The sequence below is a fragment of the Ursus arctos genome, unplaced genomic scaffold, assembly GCF_023065955.2.
Source record: "Ursus arctos isolate Adak ecotype North America unplaced genomic scaffold, UrsArc2.0 scaffold_5, whole genome shotgun sequence".
Classification (NCBI taxonomy): domain Eukaryota; kingdom Metazoa; phylum Chordata; class Mammalia; order Carnivora; family Ursidae; genus Ursus; species Ursus arctos.
Window position 1 is genome coordinate 16,043,411 of NW_026623067.1, and position 19,101 is coordinate 16,062,511.

At 43.2% G+C, this 19,101-nt stretch overlaps 1 protein-coding gene across 3 annotated transcripts in view; it reads left to right on the forward strand.

The window, feature by feature from the left end:
* KCNN2 (potassium calcium-activated channel subfamily N member 2) overlaps window positions 1–18,761 on the forward strand; it is a 142,375-nt gene extending 123,614 nt beyond the window's left edge. For all 3 annotated transcript variants that reach the window (XM_026507777.4, XM_048220905.2, XM_044387335.3), the window contains 3 exons: window positions 8,993–9,120; window positions 15,328–15,397; window positions 18,158–18,761. In XM_026507777.4, coding sequence (XP_026363562.2) covers window positions 8,993–9,120; window positions 15,328–15,397; window positions 18,158–18,445 — 486 coding nt within the window. In that variant the 3' untranslated portion in view covers window positions 18,446–18,761. The remainder of the gene's footprint in view (window positions 1–8,992; window positions 9,121–15,327; window positions 15,398–18,157) is intronic.
* Window positions 18,762–19,101: the final 340 nt, after the last annotated feature.

Consider the following 19,101-nt stretch of genomic DNA (forward strand, 5'->3'; position numbering starts at 1 on the left):
GGGCTAGTCCTGAAGATGCTCACCAGACTCGGGATGAACTCAGAACCTCAGCAGAGACAGAAAATATAAAGAACCCGTCAGAGCTGAAGACGACAACGTCAAGAGAAAAACGCACTAGAGGGAATCGACAACAGAGCAAAGGACGCAGGAAACGGATGGAAGACAGAGTAACTCACATGATAGGGGTCCCAGAAGCGAGAGAGAAAGGGGCAGAATACTTCCCAAAGAAAGAATAGCTGAAAACTGCTCTGACCTGGGGGAAAGAAACAAACAGACATCCAGGTCCAAGAAGCACAGAGGGAGGGGCACATGGTGTCTCAGTCGGTTAAGTGTCTGACACTTGATGTTGGCTCAGGTCACGATCTCGGGGTTGTGACTTCGAGCCCCACGTTAGGCTCCAAGCTCTCTGTGGAGCCTCCTTAAGATTCCCTCTGCTTCCCCCCACTCCCACTCTCAATAAATTAAGGAAGTAGCAAGAAAACAAAAAGCAACTAGTTAGGTACAGGGGAAACCCCATAAAGCCGTCAGCTGAATTTTTAGCAGCGTTTGCAGGCAAGAAGGGAGTGTCATGATATATTCAAACTGCTGAAAGGAAGAAAACCTATACCAATAATATTCTACCCAGGTAAGTTATCATTGAGAATTGAAAGAGACATAAAGGAGGTCACTGCCACTAAACCATCCTTACAAGAAACGTCAATGGGACTTCTTTAGGAAAGAAAGGCCTTAACTGGAGGAAAATTGTCACTAGTAAAATTAAATATGTGGTAAAGGTAGTAGTTAAAGACAAAACAGTAAGATCAGCTACATCTTAAGGGATACAGGAAAAGATGGTGTTATACACATAAAACACGAGTGGCAGAATAGAAAGGTAGTGCTTTTATCTATTTGAAGGAAAAAGAGAGTCTGAAGCAGGCTCCACCCCCAGTGCAGAGGGGCTTGATCTCATGACCCTGAGATCATGACCTGAGCCAAAATCAAGAGTCGGATGCTTAACCCACTGAGCCACCCAAGCGCCCCTCGTAAGGTAGTGCTTTTCGAATGCCTTTGAACTTAAGTGACCATTAACTTAATAGAGACCGTTATACACTTTGGGTATTGTATATGCACATTTAACCACAAGCCAAAAGCCTGTAATAGGTACACACAGAATAAAAAGAATCCTAACATAAAGCTACCAAAAGCTAACAGAGCAAGAAAACAACAACAGAACTACAGAAACTACCAGAAAACAACAAAATGGCAGTAAGTACATACCTATCAACAATTACTTTAAACGTAAGTGGACCAAATGATCCAATCAAAAGATACAACGTGACTAAATGCGTAGAAAAACGGGACCCATCTATGTGCTGCCTACAAGAGACTCGCTTTAGACGTAGGGACACATACCGACTGAAAGTGCAGGGATGGGAAAAGCCTGGGGTCGCAATGCTTAAATCAGACGAAATAGACTTCCTTAAACCAAGAGACGAAGAAGGGAATTACGTCATGATCAGGGGATCAGTCCAACAAAAGGATCTAATAATTGTATACCCAACATGTGAGCACCTAAACACATATTAATAGACATAAAGGGATTAAGTTGGCAGTAATACAATAATAGTAGGAGACTTCAACAGCCCACTTCCATCAATGGATAGATAATCCAGACAGAATTAACCAGGAAACAGCAGCTTTGAACACACATTAGACCGGTGGACCTACAGGATATATAAAGAACATTCCATCCCAAAACAAACAGCAGACTACCTATTATTTTCAAGTACACCTGGGACATTCTCCAGAACAGATCACATATCAGGCCAAAGAACAAGTCTCAATAAGTTTAAGAAGACTGAAATCATATCAAGCATCTTTTCCAACCACAATGCTCTGAAACTAGACAACAATTACAAGCAAAAACTGGAAGAAAAAAGAAGGAGGCTATGCAACATGCTACCAAATAACCAATGGGTCTATAAAGAAATCAAAGAGCAAATTTAAAAAATACCTAGAGACAGCTGAAAATGAAAACAAAGTCTTCGAGAGGCAGCGAAAGTAGTTCTTAGAAGGAAATGTATAGCAATACACGCCTGCCTCAAGAAACAAGAAAAGCCACAAATAATCTAACCTTACATTTAAAGGAACTAGAAAAAAAGAACAAATAATGCCCAAAGTTAGTAGAGGGACAGAAATACTAAAAATCAGAGCCAAAATAAATGGAGACTAAAAAACAACAGAAAGGATCAATGACCGTACGAGCTGGCTCATTGAAAAGGTAAAGAAAATTGATAAATTCCTAGAAACATACACTCTCCCAAGACTGAATCAGAAAGTAGGAAACCTGAACATGCCAATTACTAGTAATAAAACTGAACCCATAATAGTAATAAACTCCCAACAAATGTCTAAGACCAAATGCCTTCACGGGTGAATTCTACCAAACATTAAGAGAATGTTACTTTACCCTTTTCATACTATTCCAAAAAGAACAGGAAGGAATGCTCCCAGATTCATTCCACAAGGTCATCACTACCCTGATTCCCAAACCAAACGAAGACACTATGAACCAATATTCCTGATGAACATAGGTATAAAAATCCTCAGCATGGGGCGCCTGGGTGGCTCAGTCATTAAGTGTCTGCCTTCGGCTCAGGGCATGGTTCCAGTGTTCTGGGATCGAGCCCCATGTCAGGCTCTTCCGCTGGGAGCCTGCTTCTTCCTCTCCCACTCCCCCTGCTTGTGTTCCCTCTCTCGCTGTCTCTCTCTGTCAAATAAATAAAAAAAAAAAATCCTCAGCAAACTATGAGTCAGCCACATTCAACAATACATTAAAAGGATCATCCACCAACAAAATAAAAAGGCAATCTGTTACTGAATAGGAGAATATATTTGCCAAGGATATACCAATAGGAGTTAATATTCAAAATATATAAAGAACTAACATAACTCCATATCAAAAAAAAAAAAAAAACCAAATAATCTATTTAAAAAATGGTTAGAGGGCCTGAACAGAAATTTTCCAAAGACACACAGAAGGCCAACAGGCACGTGAAAAGATGTTCAGTATCACTCAGCATCGGGGAAAATCCAAATCAAAATGGTTAGTATCAAAAAGACAAGATATAACAAGTGTTGACGGAGATGTAGAAATAAGGTAACCCTCATGAACTGTTGGTGGGAATGTAAATTGGTACAGCCGCTATGGAAATGACATAGGGGTGCCTAAAAAAATTAAAACTAGAAATACTCTACGATCTAGCTCTTTCACTTCTGGGCATTGAAAACAGAACACTAGTTAGAAAAGATATATGTACCTCTCTGTTTATTGCATTATTTAAAATAGCTAAGATATGTAAGTTTCAATCACCAGATGAATGGATACAGAAGATATGAGACATATATACCATGGAATAGTCCTCAGCTACAAAAAGGATGAAATGTTGCAGTTTGCGACAACATGGACGGAGCAAGAGAGTATCATACAATGTGACATAAGTCAGACGAACACAAGGTACCATATGATTTCATTCATAGGTGGAAGTTAAGAAACACATGAATAAACAAATTTAAAAAGAGACACAGACCAAAAACTAAAACAAAACAAAATCAGGCTTTTAAATACCCAGAACCAACTGATACTTGCCAGACGAAAGTGGGGTTTGGCGATGGGCAAGATAGTTGAAGGGGATTAAGACGTACAAACTTCCAGTTAGAAAATGAATAAGTCAAGTGGAGCGTCGGGAATATAGTCAATATTCTTGTGACCACTTTGCACGATGGCACGCAGACAGTAAGTGCGCTAATGCTGAGCATTGTGTAACATGGACAATTGTCAAGTCACCATGTAGTCCACACCCAACTAATGCAACACTGTCAACTAGAATTTCAAGAGTTCAAAAGTCTGAATGATCAGCAATGATTTCTGGGACATAGCCGAGAGCAAACAGGGACCTGAAACCCATACACAGTTAGTTACCAAGAAGAATGTTCAAGATACAAGTTCAAGGGTGCTCTTTATGGCTAGAGAAAACTACAACTATCCCCAGAAATACCGCCCAGAAGAAATCTTTTTTTTTTTTCCCTGAAGGTCAACAGGCATGATGATTATAGACATTCTGCAATCTGACCAGGCTTGTTGTAAAGCAGCAGCAGTATGAATGTTAAACAAACGATTCTTCCTTCCAGGAAGAAATGTAACTTTCCAAGCCTCCCATTGTGTCTCTTAACTGCACTGAACAATTTCCAGGAAGAATTATTCACCGTGCCCAACTTTCCAGAGGAACAATTTCATATAGAAGTCGTGTCTCTGTTTGACAACCGTAGCCACGTAAAATACTATGTTTGAAAGCAGACCACACTATTCGTTGAGCAGTACGTATTAGGGGAGACTGTTGCATGTTAATTCCAAAAGTGTACACGCCACGCTACAATTCAAAAATGGCCAAGGAGGTACACAGACCCAGAATAGTCTAATGATGTCAAAATGAAAGCACTAATAGCAATAACGTGTCACAGGGCTTGGGAAGACAGGACCTGCTCTTTTCGTAGACTTGCAGCTTATCGCGGGACAGACACAGCGCCTTTACCAAGCTCTGTCTTTTGGAAATATTATTACTCTTCATATATATATATCTGAACCAAGAAGAAATCCTGGAGTTTAGCCCTCTGCATACTTCCATTTGGGAAGGCAACTTGAAAACAAGCAATTCTGGGAGCCCCGACATAATTTTTTAAAGTAGCTAGAATGTGCCGCAAAAGATAATTATACATATTAATGTCCACTGTGGGTGTTTCCGATCCTGTTAAGAATTCTCAATAAGATCCATAATAAGAACACCATTATGCAGTTATGTAATTTTGTTTCCTGCGTGCCTCTTAGCAAGTGAACAGAAATTCTGGAGGATTTAGTCTACGGAGCTTTCACATTGTGCTTGGTGACATAAGCCCAGTGGGTGAAAACACAGAACGAAGGATCACTTGGCCTTACCCTGTTCCAAAGCTCCAGCGTTCACCCAGCCCCACGTAGCTGCTCCGAAGGGGGCCCGGGTAGCCTGTGGTGTTGGTGTTCCGGCTTGGAAGCCTTGTCTGTGTTGGTCCCAGGATCCCGGACGCATCTCCCACAGCACACGAGGCAACATTTCACCCATTTTACTGTCGTTAGGAGAACGAGGGGCAGGAAACTCTCGCTCTTCAGGCAGAGGTGACGTCCCTTCCTCTGACATTCGGGAAGAGTGGGAAGCATGACCATCTCCCTCCTCTGAAGGGAGCGGCAAGAGGAAAAAGGACAAAGAAACAGAGATTTCTTCTTTAAGAATCAGAGTAGTCAAAAGCACGGGAAGACGATCAAGAAAGCACCCTTGAAGACAGGGCTCTAATAACCTGTCTCTATCTAGGTTTGAGCGAAGCCAAGTTTCAATTACAAGTCCATCAGCTTTAAGGGCTTTTGTGGTTTATCAAGTATTGTTACACTTAGAGATATTGTTTACCTTACTACCTATGGCTTTAATTTTTTTTTTTTTATCATTACCTGTAAGTCAGCAGCAGAACAGTTCATATCCTTTCTACCTACCTGTGAAGTTGACACAGGGCATCGGGGTAAGTGCTATGACCTGCAGTAGTATTGTCGCTTGTAGGGCCTTTGTTTTCTCAAAATACCAGATTATCAATATACCTGTCAAACTGTTTCTGATAAAAGATTTTAATCGGAGTTGAGCATGAGTCAGGCCGAGCAGATGTTCATGTTCTCCTTTTTTCTCTCCTTATTTTTTGATGTACAGGAAAGAAGTTCTATTTCACCGTGGCCTTGGCCCATAAATTGGCACTAGAATTATTACAGCTACTGATTTCGGGGGGCCATGTCTGTGATCTCCCCATCACAACTATCATGGTTTTTAACATGCGATAGACACTTAATAAGTCTGTTGAATTAGGAAGTGGACATTAGGGAAGACCTGGTTAGGTCTCTTCTGTAACCTGTACACCCTTCTTATCCAAAGGGTCCCTTGGTTGATAAGTATGTCTCTGTGGTTCATGATTAGAAGTTTTTATGATGCAAAGTATACACTATGGTATCAAATATTTGCACTAGGGAGACACAAAGATTAGTGCCAAGACCCCTGCCTGCTGAGAGTCTGTAAATGCCCCCAAAGGGCCAGAGGGAGCTCCAGGGTTACATTGCGAGATGACCATATGGCAGGGTTCTTCGTTAACAAAAGAAACTTGCCCTCTAAGTCAACTTCCCTTTCACCTAAACCATCACTAATGCACAGACCTACTTCCCTTCTCCAGTTGGCTATCACCGCCCTGTAACAATTCCCTTTGTTCAAACCTGTGGAACACTGAGGTACTTTGTACCCTGTTTTCTCACTGTCCTCCGTCCCTTTCAGCCCTGAGAGGGACTGGAAAAACCCACTTATCCCAGGCACATGTGATCACTAGGGGGAGGATGTTGTCTTGTGGCCGCCATCTTGAAAAATACCACTTAAATGGGATGCCTTCAGAGTTTAATTCTTGTGTTTCAAAACCTATCAGGGAGTTAGAAAGGGGGACGTTTCAACACCAATGTGTCTATCTCACAGCTTTATCCAAAGCAGCCGTAGGGATTTCATTGTCAGATGAGGAATCATTTTCGTTTTTAGCCTGTCAACTACGATGAGCGTTTTGTGCATACAAATCCTGCCACAAAGACCTTGGGGGTGTCAACCTACCCCAGTGATCTCAGAAATTCAGGTTCCCTGCTCCCCTCCAGCCATTCCCCCACCATCCCAAGGAGAACAGAAAATCATTTAAAATACATCGAGGGCAAGCAGCAATTCACCTTTTTAAAGATTTAAGAGCTGGAGGGATTTGGCATTTGCTGTTTATGGGTGGGAATCCAAAGCAAAATCAGCTGTTAGTTCTCTTGCAAACATTCCTATGTTCAACTGCTGTGTTACCGTCCCACCTGTTTTCACCAAGTTTTCTACCTTTCTCCTGTCTTGAGCTGATCAAATCAAGGAGGGGGCATCCATCAGGTTCCCTTTCCAACTTCGAGGCAGCTAAAGCCGTTCAGACAGCTGAGACCTCCCTTGCCTGGCCCTTCTGTTCCCTGGTGGGGAAGGGCCTACGCCAACCCCAGTCGGCGCTGGCCGGTAACTTCCTACCCCTTTCCCCTTAAAAGCAAGGTCCTCAACCCTTGGCCACTTACGCAGCATCCTTACCTCTGCAACAGATGTAAGGATCCGATGGAGGAAAAGCCTTCCCAAAGGCGACTCGCACCCCTGTAGAGAAGAGAACTCTGTTTCTGTAAGAAGGAAGAGCCAAGAACTTAACCGGAACCCCTTTCAGCTTCACTGTGGACACCAGTGTTGTGTCTTGGACCCACTGCGGGTGCTCAACACCTCCTATTTCAATCCTGTTTCCACTACTTTTGGAATGAATGCTCTCCGTACGGAGTCCGATGACTATCCGGAGGAAATGCCTCATAAACCAAAGTTGCTGCTAAAAGCAGCTCCAAGAAGCGAGTCGTTTTTCTTCACGTGGGTTCTAGGCATACAGTTTCACTCAGGAAGACACCTTTACAGCAGCATGCACGGGAGTCTCCGTCAGCTACCACACCTGAGGCTGTCTGGGCTGGAAGTGAAAAAATACACGTACATCCCTGCGATCATAGCTGCACGGTAACGCTAAGACTCTTCCTAGTGGAAAACTAGGGCCCGAAAAGACTTGGGTAATAATTCTACTTTTCTCATGTAGGGAAGAGAAAACTCAAGTCCTGTGAGGTTTAACAAGTCTCCTTGACCTGACTTAGCTCGTCCAAAGTCAAGAACTCAGAACCATTCCTCAAGTCCGGTTCACTGCTCTGTTTTCCCCACCACTTCGCCTTTCTTACAAACTCATCTTCCCCTACCCAGCTCCGCCAGAAACCTCCTTTATCCATCACTCAGAAGAATTCAATGGATCAACGTCTTTTTTAATTAGTTTCAGAGCTAGAATTTAGTGATTGGTCAGTTGCATACAACACCCAGTGCTCATCACATCAAGAGCCCTCCTTAGTGCCCATCAGCCAGTTACCCCAGCCCCCCAGCCCCCTCCCCTCCGGCAACCCTCAGTTTGTTTCCTAGAGCTAAGGGTCTCTCCTGCTTTGCCTCATGGATCAACTTCTTCGAGTACGTCATTAATCATAAGCCTAAGTGAAACCTCTGCGTCATCAGACCCTGCACTGTGAGCAAGGAAGAGGCTCACCTTGGCTTTGCCTGGGCCTCTATCAGGTTCCAGGCATTGCCGAAGATGCTGATCACGGAGGCAAGTGCTTGAATGTTACGAGGAGGTACTCGCACCTTCCATCAGCTACACGAGGTCTTGGCAGTGCTACTGAAACACTTAAATCCTTTAGGTTTGTCTCATCCATTTGAAATGCAGCGTCTTTAACCAACGAGATCACGACAACCCAGACTGTCGGTTCGTGAAAGCGTGCTAACACGCATACAGTTTGCTAGGTCACCCCGGGCGGGCAGAAGAACAGGGCTGCTTGGACATTCAGCAGTGGATACCTGCCCTTCCTGTCGTTTTGCAGCCAAAAATGCCAAACAAGCTTGCAAGAGACAAGACTCACCTTGGCCTTCTGGCATTTTGCCTTTCTGCAGGGAAACACAGAACATGGGGAAAGCAATGGCAACACAGTGGGTGGGGGAAGCAGCACCTTTTCTTTTTTTTCTTTCCCCCTAGTGTTACTAGACAAGTCACAAGCACCTCTTGATTTCTTAAACTGCTTGAGTGAAAAGGTTCCTGGGGGAGTAGAGGTTAGCCCAGAAAGAGTTGAGTACCTCCCTAATATTCCATTTTAAATGTGGTTCCCAGACAGAAACAGAAAATATTATTTTTTTCTTCTTGAGAAACAGTTACTCAACAGAGCTAGAACTTACCGTGATCATTCAGTTGATGAATGTGACCCCCCCCCCCCAGCCACATTGCAAAGGATTCTGCTCTGGAATTTATCAACCGTTGTGTTCGTTTGTTTTCTTAACAGGTGAAAAACGCAGCTGCCAATGTACTCAGGGAAACATGGCTAATTTACAAAAATACAAAGCTAGTAAAAAAGATAGATCACGCAAAAGTAAGAAAACATCAACGAAAATTCTTGCAAGCTATTCACCAGTAAGTACCATTTCTCATTCACTGCCTTCCTGCTTGGGTAGCTCTGGGTCCCAATGCTCACACTCAAGGGAAAAAAACAAAACAGAAAACAAAACGCTGTCATGTCCGCGCCCGGAAGACGTTATTTGGCATTTTAGTAATTCCACAAATGAAATCCTGAGAAGACGGTCAGTTCTTTTTAGGACTAAAAAAAATCATTCCTTATGGGGAGAATCGTCATTTACTGTATTAATGTAAATGTCTTCTCGGGTTCTGTCTTTAGAAACAATATTTTCAGTGGCAGTTGTATTTCTTCGTATAGTTTAATTATTCATCTAGTTTGCTCTAGGACGTTTAGTTTGTATCTACTGCAAAATCTTGACATTTACTATTTTATAACCTATATGGATTTTTTTTTTTTTTACCACACTGCCAACATGTTTCTATGACAGTAGTATAGACGCTTGATTTAATACTTGCATTTTTAAATTAGTCTTTATTCAGGACTCGGGATTTTCTATATGCTACGTGGTCATTATAGGTTTTATAGTGCCTATAGACCGTATACTCTCCCACCATTATTCTGACTTTATCCAGACCGTCTTTATTCACTTTGTGCAAGTTCTTCACGCCATTTCGTCGTAACGCTATATATAACCATCATAGACTTTTAAAGGACAAATGCTTCTGTAGTGAGTTTCAATAATGACTTGAAAGCACCAGTTCTTTCTCCCCCAGGCTGGCAACATCCTTACCGTAAGTACATTCTCGTGGGCGTCCATCTCGAGGCTGTGTAGCCTTGCTCTTGAGCCCAGGCCATTTCTGTGTGGGGAAGAGCAGATCCGTCACCTGGGTGGGTCAGAAAAGTAGCTTTCCTCACGCAGCCTACCGGGGGGAGTCATGGAAAGGTGGGTCGACACACTAGGTATCCTGATGAGACGGCAAGAGGTGTCGTTCTCGGCGCTGCCTAGCGTGGTAGACCAGAAAGCTCTGAAGCTGGAGTTTCTATGGTACGTCCTCAGGAAGTACCTAGGTAATCGATTACACTGAGAGTCTCTGGGACATCACTCAGCATTCAAGCGCTACCCTTTCACCTCTCCCTCCAACTAGCTATCGCTGAAAACGTGGACAAGGTGTAGAAATTGCTACCTTAATGAGAATAAAGTCCAGGCACCCCAAGACGTAAACTAGAGGGAGCCTCTGCACGTACAGTACAGTAGCTGGCCCCTGTGGCTACTCAGAGCGCTTTAGTCACGTTCTTGCTGCCACCAGCACCAAAGTGACATCGTCTCCCCTTTATCTCGGGGACGTCGCTCTGCGCCCCCAACTATGCTTTTCATCCCGTTGTAAGGAACGGCTAGAACGTTAAGATATTACTCTGTCCAAGTCTGGGAAATCGTCAGAGGGAAACACAGAGGGACACCGGATCAGATCTGGCTCCCAAGCGGAAACTGCCTGCTGGAGATCACAGCTGCCTCTACAACCAAATCCCACCCCTGGGAGCCTCCACATCTTGTGTCCTTAAAGTTTAGATCTAAGAGAGCGAGTCCCCTGAGAGACACTGAGCCCTCACCTCTGAGGAAAAGGCCACCTCCTCAAGGGTCCCCGGGCACCCCTCTCCTGGTAGAGTGGGCATCCCTACACCCCCACAGGTGTACCACAATGTCCATCCAAGAGGTACACACCCTATACTGTGGAGAAATCATTCTTTGTTCTTTTAATGTTTCAGCACGAACCTACGTTGTGCAAGTATATTAAAAAGAAAACTTACCTTTGTGGGTGTGGGCGGGTGTGGTCAGTCTATGGGTCCAGCAACCACACATGCCATTTCCTCCAGGACCATATTTATAACCCTTTCTGTGTGATGTACCTATTAAATAGAAAAGGAAATGTGATTGCCCTTGGGTGCCATTGATGTTTTTATACAACAAAACTATTGCAAAAACTGCTTTGATAGTTTCTGTAACAATTTTGTAGCCACGTGTGAATGGTGGGTATTTATATTTTTATCTGCCTTGTCCCAAAATGCACTCATGCTCCAGTTGTGGGGAGGGGGGCAGCTTAGGGGTGTTCACTGTAAATTTTTTCAACTCTTCAGCACATTTGAAAATTTTTATAGTACGTCAGAAAAAAATATTGGGGGAAGCGAGGTTGAAAAACTGTCCCCAAGCAATGGTTAGATTGCTAGAAGGTGCTAGATTGTTCCTGAGGGTTTCACATGGGTCTTCCAGAATCCTGCTCTGGGATAGAGTAAGAGAGGAAGCCATTCATGATTCTTCTGCTTCTTGCAGACAGACATTTCTCATTCTGTTTCTCGAGTAGCAGCCATGTACTTCTAACATAGATAAGCTTTGAGCGACGGGAATGTTCTGAATTGTTTTATAATTTAGTCTTGGGGTTATTCGATTTCCTTTGAGGTGGGAGGGTGTTTATACTATGTAAAAAAAAAAAAAAAAGTACAACTGAGCATTTAAATGGGCTGGGTTTTGGCTAGATTATTCTAATGGTGCCTAATCTCTCATTTTAAGTGAGTGAGTGAAGTCATGCAGGAAAGCACACAGGGCTCGATTCTTCAGGGCAAGGCTCCCATTGCCCACTATCCAGACAACAGATTTACAAATTCATTGGCTAGAGCTCTGCTGGCCTCTCCCATCCTCTGATTTGTCCTGAGAGCTTTTCCGGAGCTTGATCTGGACTCCCCTCTTCCCAGCGTCTCTCCCTGACACATGGCCTCCCTAGTCTCCGGTAGATGCCTGCTTCTCCAGGCTCCGTCCTCTTTTCAGTAACAGATCTGTCTTTTGGGATCATCACTTAGTGCCAGGAAGCACTCTGTTCCTGTAGACTTTGAGCACTTTTTCTGGTATCAGCATTAACTCTTTTAAAGTGTATCATTCTTCTATCTATCTCAACTACAGACCCGGCAATCAACATGAACTTGTCTCGGAGCCGAGAAATTCAGTACACAGAATTTCTCTGACACTGAGTTTTTGGGCTACCCACCTTTTAGGCTTCTGCACAGCCCCAACTCGGAAGAGATGTGCCCCCTCCAAAAAACACCAGCAACATTACAATCCCGTTGTTGAGACGCTTGTCCCTATGACACTCCTACGAGGCCAAAAGGGGTCTTGTAGTTCACTTGGACATCGTGTATCAAAGAAAGAGGCCACAATGACCTGGTAGAGGTTCTTTCTTCGGAACCTTCGTTCTGGGGAAAGCGCTGTGTTTCGGGTGGGGCAGTCTCTCAGCAGGAAAGGGTGCTAATATAATTGCACAGTGTTGTTCTGTGATCACTGTGCCCAGATCACTGTGCCCAAATCCTGCAGAACCGTACCAGGATCTTCCCGCCAATGAATCGAGCCCCCTGTGCACAACTGAACACCACGCTGTGTTATTGTTTTGTTCCAGAATATTTTACAGTTTCTTTTCTTTTGTTTTGTCTTTTTATTTCAACAAAATGAAAATAGAGCTCGGAAGTAAGTTGTGTGAGCCGCTCCCCTCAACATTTGCAGAATTTTCTACCGGCTGCATGCACCCAAGCGGATCCTTTATTTGTGAATTTCAGTAGTCTGATTGCTGCTATGGAAATGTGATCCAAAATCATGATCTTTTCCTGTGATAAGTGAAGTTCACAAGGAAGAAGTCAACATATGTTCCTTATTCTTCTTTTCAGGGGTCGGGGGGGGGGAGGGGTGAAGTAAAACACACGCCTGCATGTTACCTTTTATTCTGGTAGCTGCAGCTTTAAGTAGGCTTTTTTCCTGCCGGTTCTATGGTTCAGGCAGTCTCAGGAGCAGCAAGGCAAGATGATTGAAGTTCGAGGAGCTTAGGGGAGTCCAGTCGAATGGGGCTGCTCTATGGCAGCTTTCCGGATTCGTGGAAAAGAAAATGGGCAAAATTCTACTGTCAGAAACATACTATAGGAATTCCAGAGAAGCAAAGTAGGCTTCACTGTTTGGAAGACAGAGTACCCACCTCAGCGAAGGGACCAGCCCTCCGGCCCTTCCGTGGACCGGCCAAGCTCAGGACTCTGCCCGCACGCACCAGTTGCTGGAGGGCTTCTGAGCTGGTTCCCCAAACTCGGCTCATGCACGTGCCGGCTCTCCTTATTTCTTAAATCTGAAAACAAAGCTTGCTGTAAGTCCCTATCACAAAATGGCTAACAGACAAAAAACAAAAACAAAACCAAAAAACCATTCCCAGCAAAGAGAGGTAAAGGCAGCATCAGCCGACCATCGAAACAGTGGCGTTGAATTCTAGCCACGGACTGTTGCTTGCACAAAGCTCTCAGCTGAAATCCTGCTCTTTCTTCAAAAAGGAAAGACTAGCAGGTGTTGGGAGATAAAAACAGGATAGGACCAGCCTGAGACATTTTTCCTGTAATCATCAAGAACTGGAAGAGAATTAAAGAGAACTGTCTCTCCATCTGGTTTGGTATTTAAGGTCTTCTGGGTTGCGTGTCGCTTAGCCCCCTAGAATACCTCTGCTGGTATAAATCCAGCATCTCAGAGCCACTGTCCCAACCTGAGCCAGTTCGTTTCCTCCATTAAGAAACTGAAGGTCAAATTAGGGCCAGGGAGAATGGAGTCCATGTCTGGCCCCTTTGTTCTCTCTAGTACATTTCTGTAGAATGACCCCACACGTGTTTCAAGGTGGTTGGTTTTTTTGTTCTTTGGGGTTTTGGGTTTGTTTTTGCAGGGGAGGGACGGGACTTGTTTTTAAAAGGCAGACATCAGGAACTATAATCCTTGTAACTACTTAGAGAAACCTAGCTCAAAGACGTGTTAGATTTAAATACATATTTGTAAATTTCTTTTACACTTAAACATATTCCGTCTCTAGAATAGCATAGAAAGGACCAATTAACTGAGCTCCAAGCCTTCCAATAGAGAAACACAGTCTCGCAATGACGAGTTACAACCTTAAGCTGTTTCAGATGGTTAAATATCGTGTTATAGGCAGGTGTCAGTTAAACCCATACTGGCAGAAGGAACTCTATCTTGACTGTCAGGCAGATTTGGGGACATATTGGATATCGTAGTTTCAAAACAAAATCACTGCACATCACGAACATTTGGTGCAAAAATCTCCCTGGCAGTAAAATCTTGCCCTGTGAATTTTTTATCCCTCTTTTGTAATTACCTTTCATTGAAATTGGGAAATTAGCAAAATGACTCTCTCCAACGTCAACACTATACTTTGCAAACAACATGTCATCAAGGCAATAAGGTTAGCATGGACTTTTTTTTTTTAACTAAGTAACTGAGAGAGACTCGCTCCTCTCCTGGAGCATGGCTTTGAATCGTTGGCTTAAAGAACAAGAAACCACTTTTCTCTTGTTGGAAAATCTTAATTTCTTGGTATGGAGTAAGCAACGAATATTTTTTGAGCTATTATAGTAAATAAGGAATAGTAAGAGTTGTCATTCAGAAAGATTTAAAAAAAAAAACCACTGGTCTTTTGACTGTCAATCAGATATACGCAATGATATTTCAAAGTATCTAAAAGTAACTTTACGAGTAGCGGTCCCATCTGTCAGACATTTTAATTGTCCGCTGACTTTTATCTACAATAAAAAATTAAGGGAAATTCTCCCAAGGAAATGGTCTGGCTTCCCTTCAAATTCAAGGCAGCGAAGATAAAAGTCAAGCGAAACACAATGAAGAATAAGGGAATTATATGATATACGTTATCTTGCTGCTGGTTGAATAAAAGCTTTGTTTTTGCTAATAAGAATCTCACTTATCACTGTGTTTCATCAGGTTCAAATACCTAACCCAATCCATCTCCAACTGAACAGGGCTACGCCCCGTATCCACTCATGTAGGCATAGGAAGGTGCCCACTGCTCCAACATCGATGAAATTCCGTCGCTTTGCCTATTTCTTCCTATGTCTATTTGAAACGATACTGGGATTTTAAGGAATGTTTTGGCTTTTCTCATATGGTTAAATCCTTATGAGCCTTTCTCCGTTCAACTTTTAACTCCCTGGTAAATAGCTGTCCTAAGGACACCCTCATCTCTCTCTCTCTCTCTCTTTCTTTTTTGCGGTGTTGGGGAAGCATGCTTCTCATTGTACCAGATACATAACCAGTTTGGACTTGACCCCAACTATTCAAGGCATTATCCATGCAGTTCTTTGCTCTTGTCGATTTTATGCATGCTCTTTGGAAGGCCTATGAGAGCAGGAGGAAGGAAGGAGCCCTTCTGACTGCAGATTCTGTCTTTTAGATTAAGAAGTGTAAAGATGGAGCAGAGGAAACTGAATGACCAAGCCAATACCTTGGTGGACCTGGCAAAGGTAAGCTTGGGGTCTCAGCCCTCGTGGTGAGGTGCGTTGGAATGAAGCTCTACACAGTAACTGATTGTGCTTTGGGAGGACACCCCAAACGTGTTTAACGCATCCTAAACTTGATGACCCAACGTAACAGAATTTTCCTAAAACTCCTCCTTCATGTGCTCTTTCCCTACGTAAATTATTCAACCCCCCTTCTAAAAGCCTTCCTACTTACAGGGACTTGGAAATACAGTAAGAAATGTAAGTGGAATATGAGACAATACCGTTGGGTTTCATATTTGGCATTCGGTCTCATCCCTTTGAGAGCAGAACTACGTCCTGGGTTTGACCATGGCATTCAGGGCTACATAGGACTCGCCAATAAAATTTTTTTTTTCATTTAAGAAGACTGTGATGTTAAATTAAAAAAAAAATGCAAGAAACTACATCATAACATGAAAATCATCTTTCCAAAAAAAAGGGGGGGGAACTAGTTTTTAGGATTCTTTTTTTCATTATTTAAAAAATCATAGTACTTTTTAAAAAGTACATTAATGGTCCCTTGTTTCTTCTTTCACACTCAGGATTAATCTGGTTGATTTTTGGTTGGTCCTCTCAAGTCAACTCTACTTTAAAAATACGAATACTTGCCAACAATGACAACCTTCCATTTTCCTGAGCTAATCCCAGAGGAGGCATTATGTGGAAGTTCTCGACCCTGTAACATGAGAGGGCAACTCTCTCTAGGGGGCGCCTGCGTGGCCCAGACAGTTAAGCATGGGACTCTTGACTCGGGCTCAGGTCATAATCTCAGGGTCGTGAGATCAAGCCCCGCATTGGACTCTGCGCTCAGCAGGGCATCTGCTGGGGATTCTCTCTCTCCCTCTTCCCCTCCCCACGCATGCTCGCTCGCTCTCAAAATAGATAAATAAATCTTAAAAGAAATAATGAAAAAATAAAGGTACAACTCTCCGCTGGACCTGTACGTCCTGTTGTTTGTGATTTCTAAAGCCTCCAGTATCACCAGGGAAATTACACCTCTGTGTCCCAGCCTCATGAAATAACACAACTAAATTATATTTGTGTTAATGTATCTTGGTAACACATACTATATAAAGTCGAATATCTGACGCCTTATAAATAGAAGATAAGCGAAGTAGTCAATGACTTACCCCCGGGAGAGCATGTACCATGCAGGTAAGGTGGGCGGCACACCTGAGGGGCAGAGGCGTTCTTGATTAACATTTGCACACATGGCTCTCAGGTGGACACATCTGGAACAGAGATGGAGCAGACTCTTACATCCCTCCAAGGCCAAATGATAAGACATTGGGTAAATAAAGCAGACCACTGGGAAATAATATAACATTGTGCTATATATCAATATAATACTATAAATCTGTACTAAGTAATGTCACTTCAGGAGTCTATAAGGCAGTCGCTCATAGACGGATCTATGCTATTTCTTTCAAATTATTTCTCGAGTACCGTGATTATTATGGCTGCACAGCTATCGTGCCCTAAGGGTTCAGGATGTTCTGAGTGAGTGGATGTCGCTCACATAGTCTCAAGACTACGTAGTAAAAAATAAAGGGAATGCACTCTGTCTCCGTGACCAAACTCAAGCTAGGGGCCCGTGTCCTGAATAGCAACTCTCTTAGTCGCCTCATTTATCATTACGAGTTTATTAAGCAGGTGAGAGCACATTTTGAGAGGAAACGAGATGGCGGGATGGACAGCTTCAACACAGGGTTTGAAACTTGAGCAGCAATGGACGGAGATTCACGTGCCTGTCCTCCCCTCCTTCCTGGTCTCTCAGTTCCCTCCAGAAACGTAACTGGGAGTCCCAAGTTATGAAAAGCCTCTCGTCAAGACAATCAATTTCAAGATTCGCTGGACACCAAAAACAGTTTCCTCTTTCAAACCACTCAGCTCTGATAAACCTGTAGCCAAAAGGGTAGACTAGACTGGTAACTTAATCTCCCCCAATTTTTTACCTATCAACATGCTATTTGACCCAGTGGAGAGCCTGGAATTTGAAACCTGGGACTACAAAATATCTTTCAGAATATTTTCTGGCTTTAAGTAAGTTACTAAGTAACTTGACCAAATTAGTTTGTCCTAAACTCCCTTCACGGTCCACCTTCAAATTTTTTGCTACATCTCAGTACCCTCTGTATACTATTATGTAGAATTCTTTAAATCAGCTTCATTTTAAAAATTGCCCTTACCCTAATAAATATTACATGTTGCACAACAAATGTGCTATGCTAACTTTTGTAACTGCTATTAAGAGATCTACATAAATATTAAATCACAACTTTGTCCCTACACCACCAAAAATCATGGGGCATACCACCAGCAGGCCTGTATGACATTTTCTGCAACTAGATCAGATTAAGGCCCAAGATCTTACATATTTTTAGGAGTGGGAGGGGCGGGGGGAGAGAGAGAATCTTAAGCAGGCTCCACATCCAGTGCGGAGCCCGAGGCGGGGCTCGATCTCACAACCCTGAGATCACAAACTGAGCCAAAATCAAGAGTCGGAGGCTCAACCGACTGAGCCACCCAGGGGCCCCAAATACCTTAATCCTGGCATTGAACAGACATACCGACTCTGCTCTGCAAAGTCAAGTGTTCCATTACCTGACGCCCCTATTTCTTTGTATGCCGCCAAAAGGAATGCAGCCCTCAGACTCGGAAAGTTGACAGTTTGCTTCCCGGGCAAGTGTCCTGAAACCTGAGTTCGTGGTTTCTCTATCTGTCTCCCGTCCTGTTTTGCAGACCCAGAACATCATGTATGACATGATTTCCGACCTAAACGAGCGGAGCGAAGACTTTGAGAAGAGGATCGTTACCGTGGAGACAAAACTAGAGACTCTGATTGGCAGCATCCACGCCCTCCCTGGGCTCATCAGCCAGACCATCAGGCAACAGCAGCGAGATTTCATTGAGGCTCAGATGGAGAACTACGACAAGCACGTCACCTACAACGCCGAGCGGTCCCGGTCCTCGTCCAGGAGACGGCGGTCCTCCTCCACAGCGCCACCAACTTCATCAGAGAGTAGCTAGAAGAGAATCAGTTAACCACAAACTAAGACTTTTTGCCATCATATGGTCAATATTTTAGCTTTTATTGTAAAGCCCCTATGGTTCTAATCAGCGTTATCCGGGTTCTGATGTCAGAATCCTGGGAACCTGACACTAAGTTTTAGGCCAAAATGAGTGGAAACTCTTTTTCTTTTCCTTTCAGATGCACAAGGAATGCACCTATTATTGCTATATAGATTGTTCCTCCTGTAATTTCACTAACTTTTTATTCATGCACTTCAGACAAACTTTACTACTACATTATATGATATATAATAAAAAAAAGTTAATTTCTGCACATACTTGTTTGGTCACTTGACATTTCTAAAGGTTCACTTCTCACATTGTTTTCAAGCTAAGATGACTGGTTATCATGTCATACATGTTGATGACTTTCATCACCCGAGTCTGGCCGGTTGGAAGAAGACTTTCGATCACTCTGTACTCCATTCACTAAGATGTTCCCCCAATATGAAATGTTACAGTCACGTTCCTTTGATGCAAATGCTTACTGTTCTTTTTGAGTTTACGGTGCCTAGTTTCTCATTGCCTTTGTTTCCAAATTATGTGGAAGGTGGAGCTGTTACATCAAAGCATACATGTAGACCAGGGGCGCAGAGATGCTTTCCAGAATTATT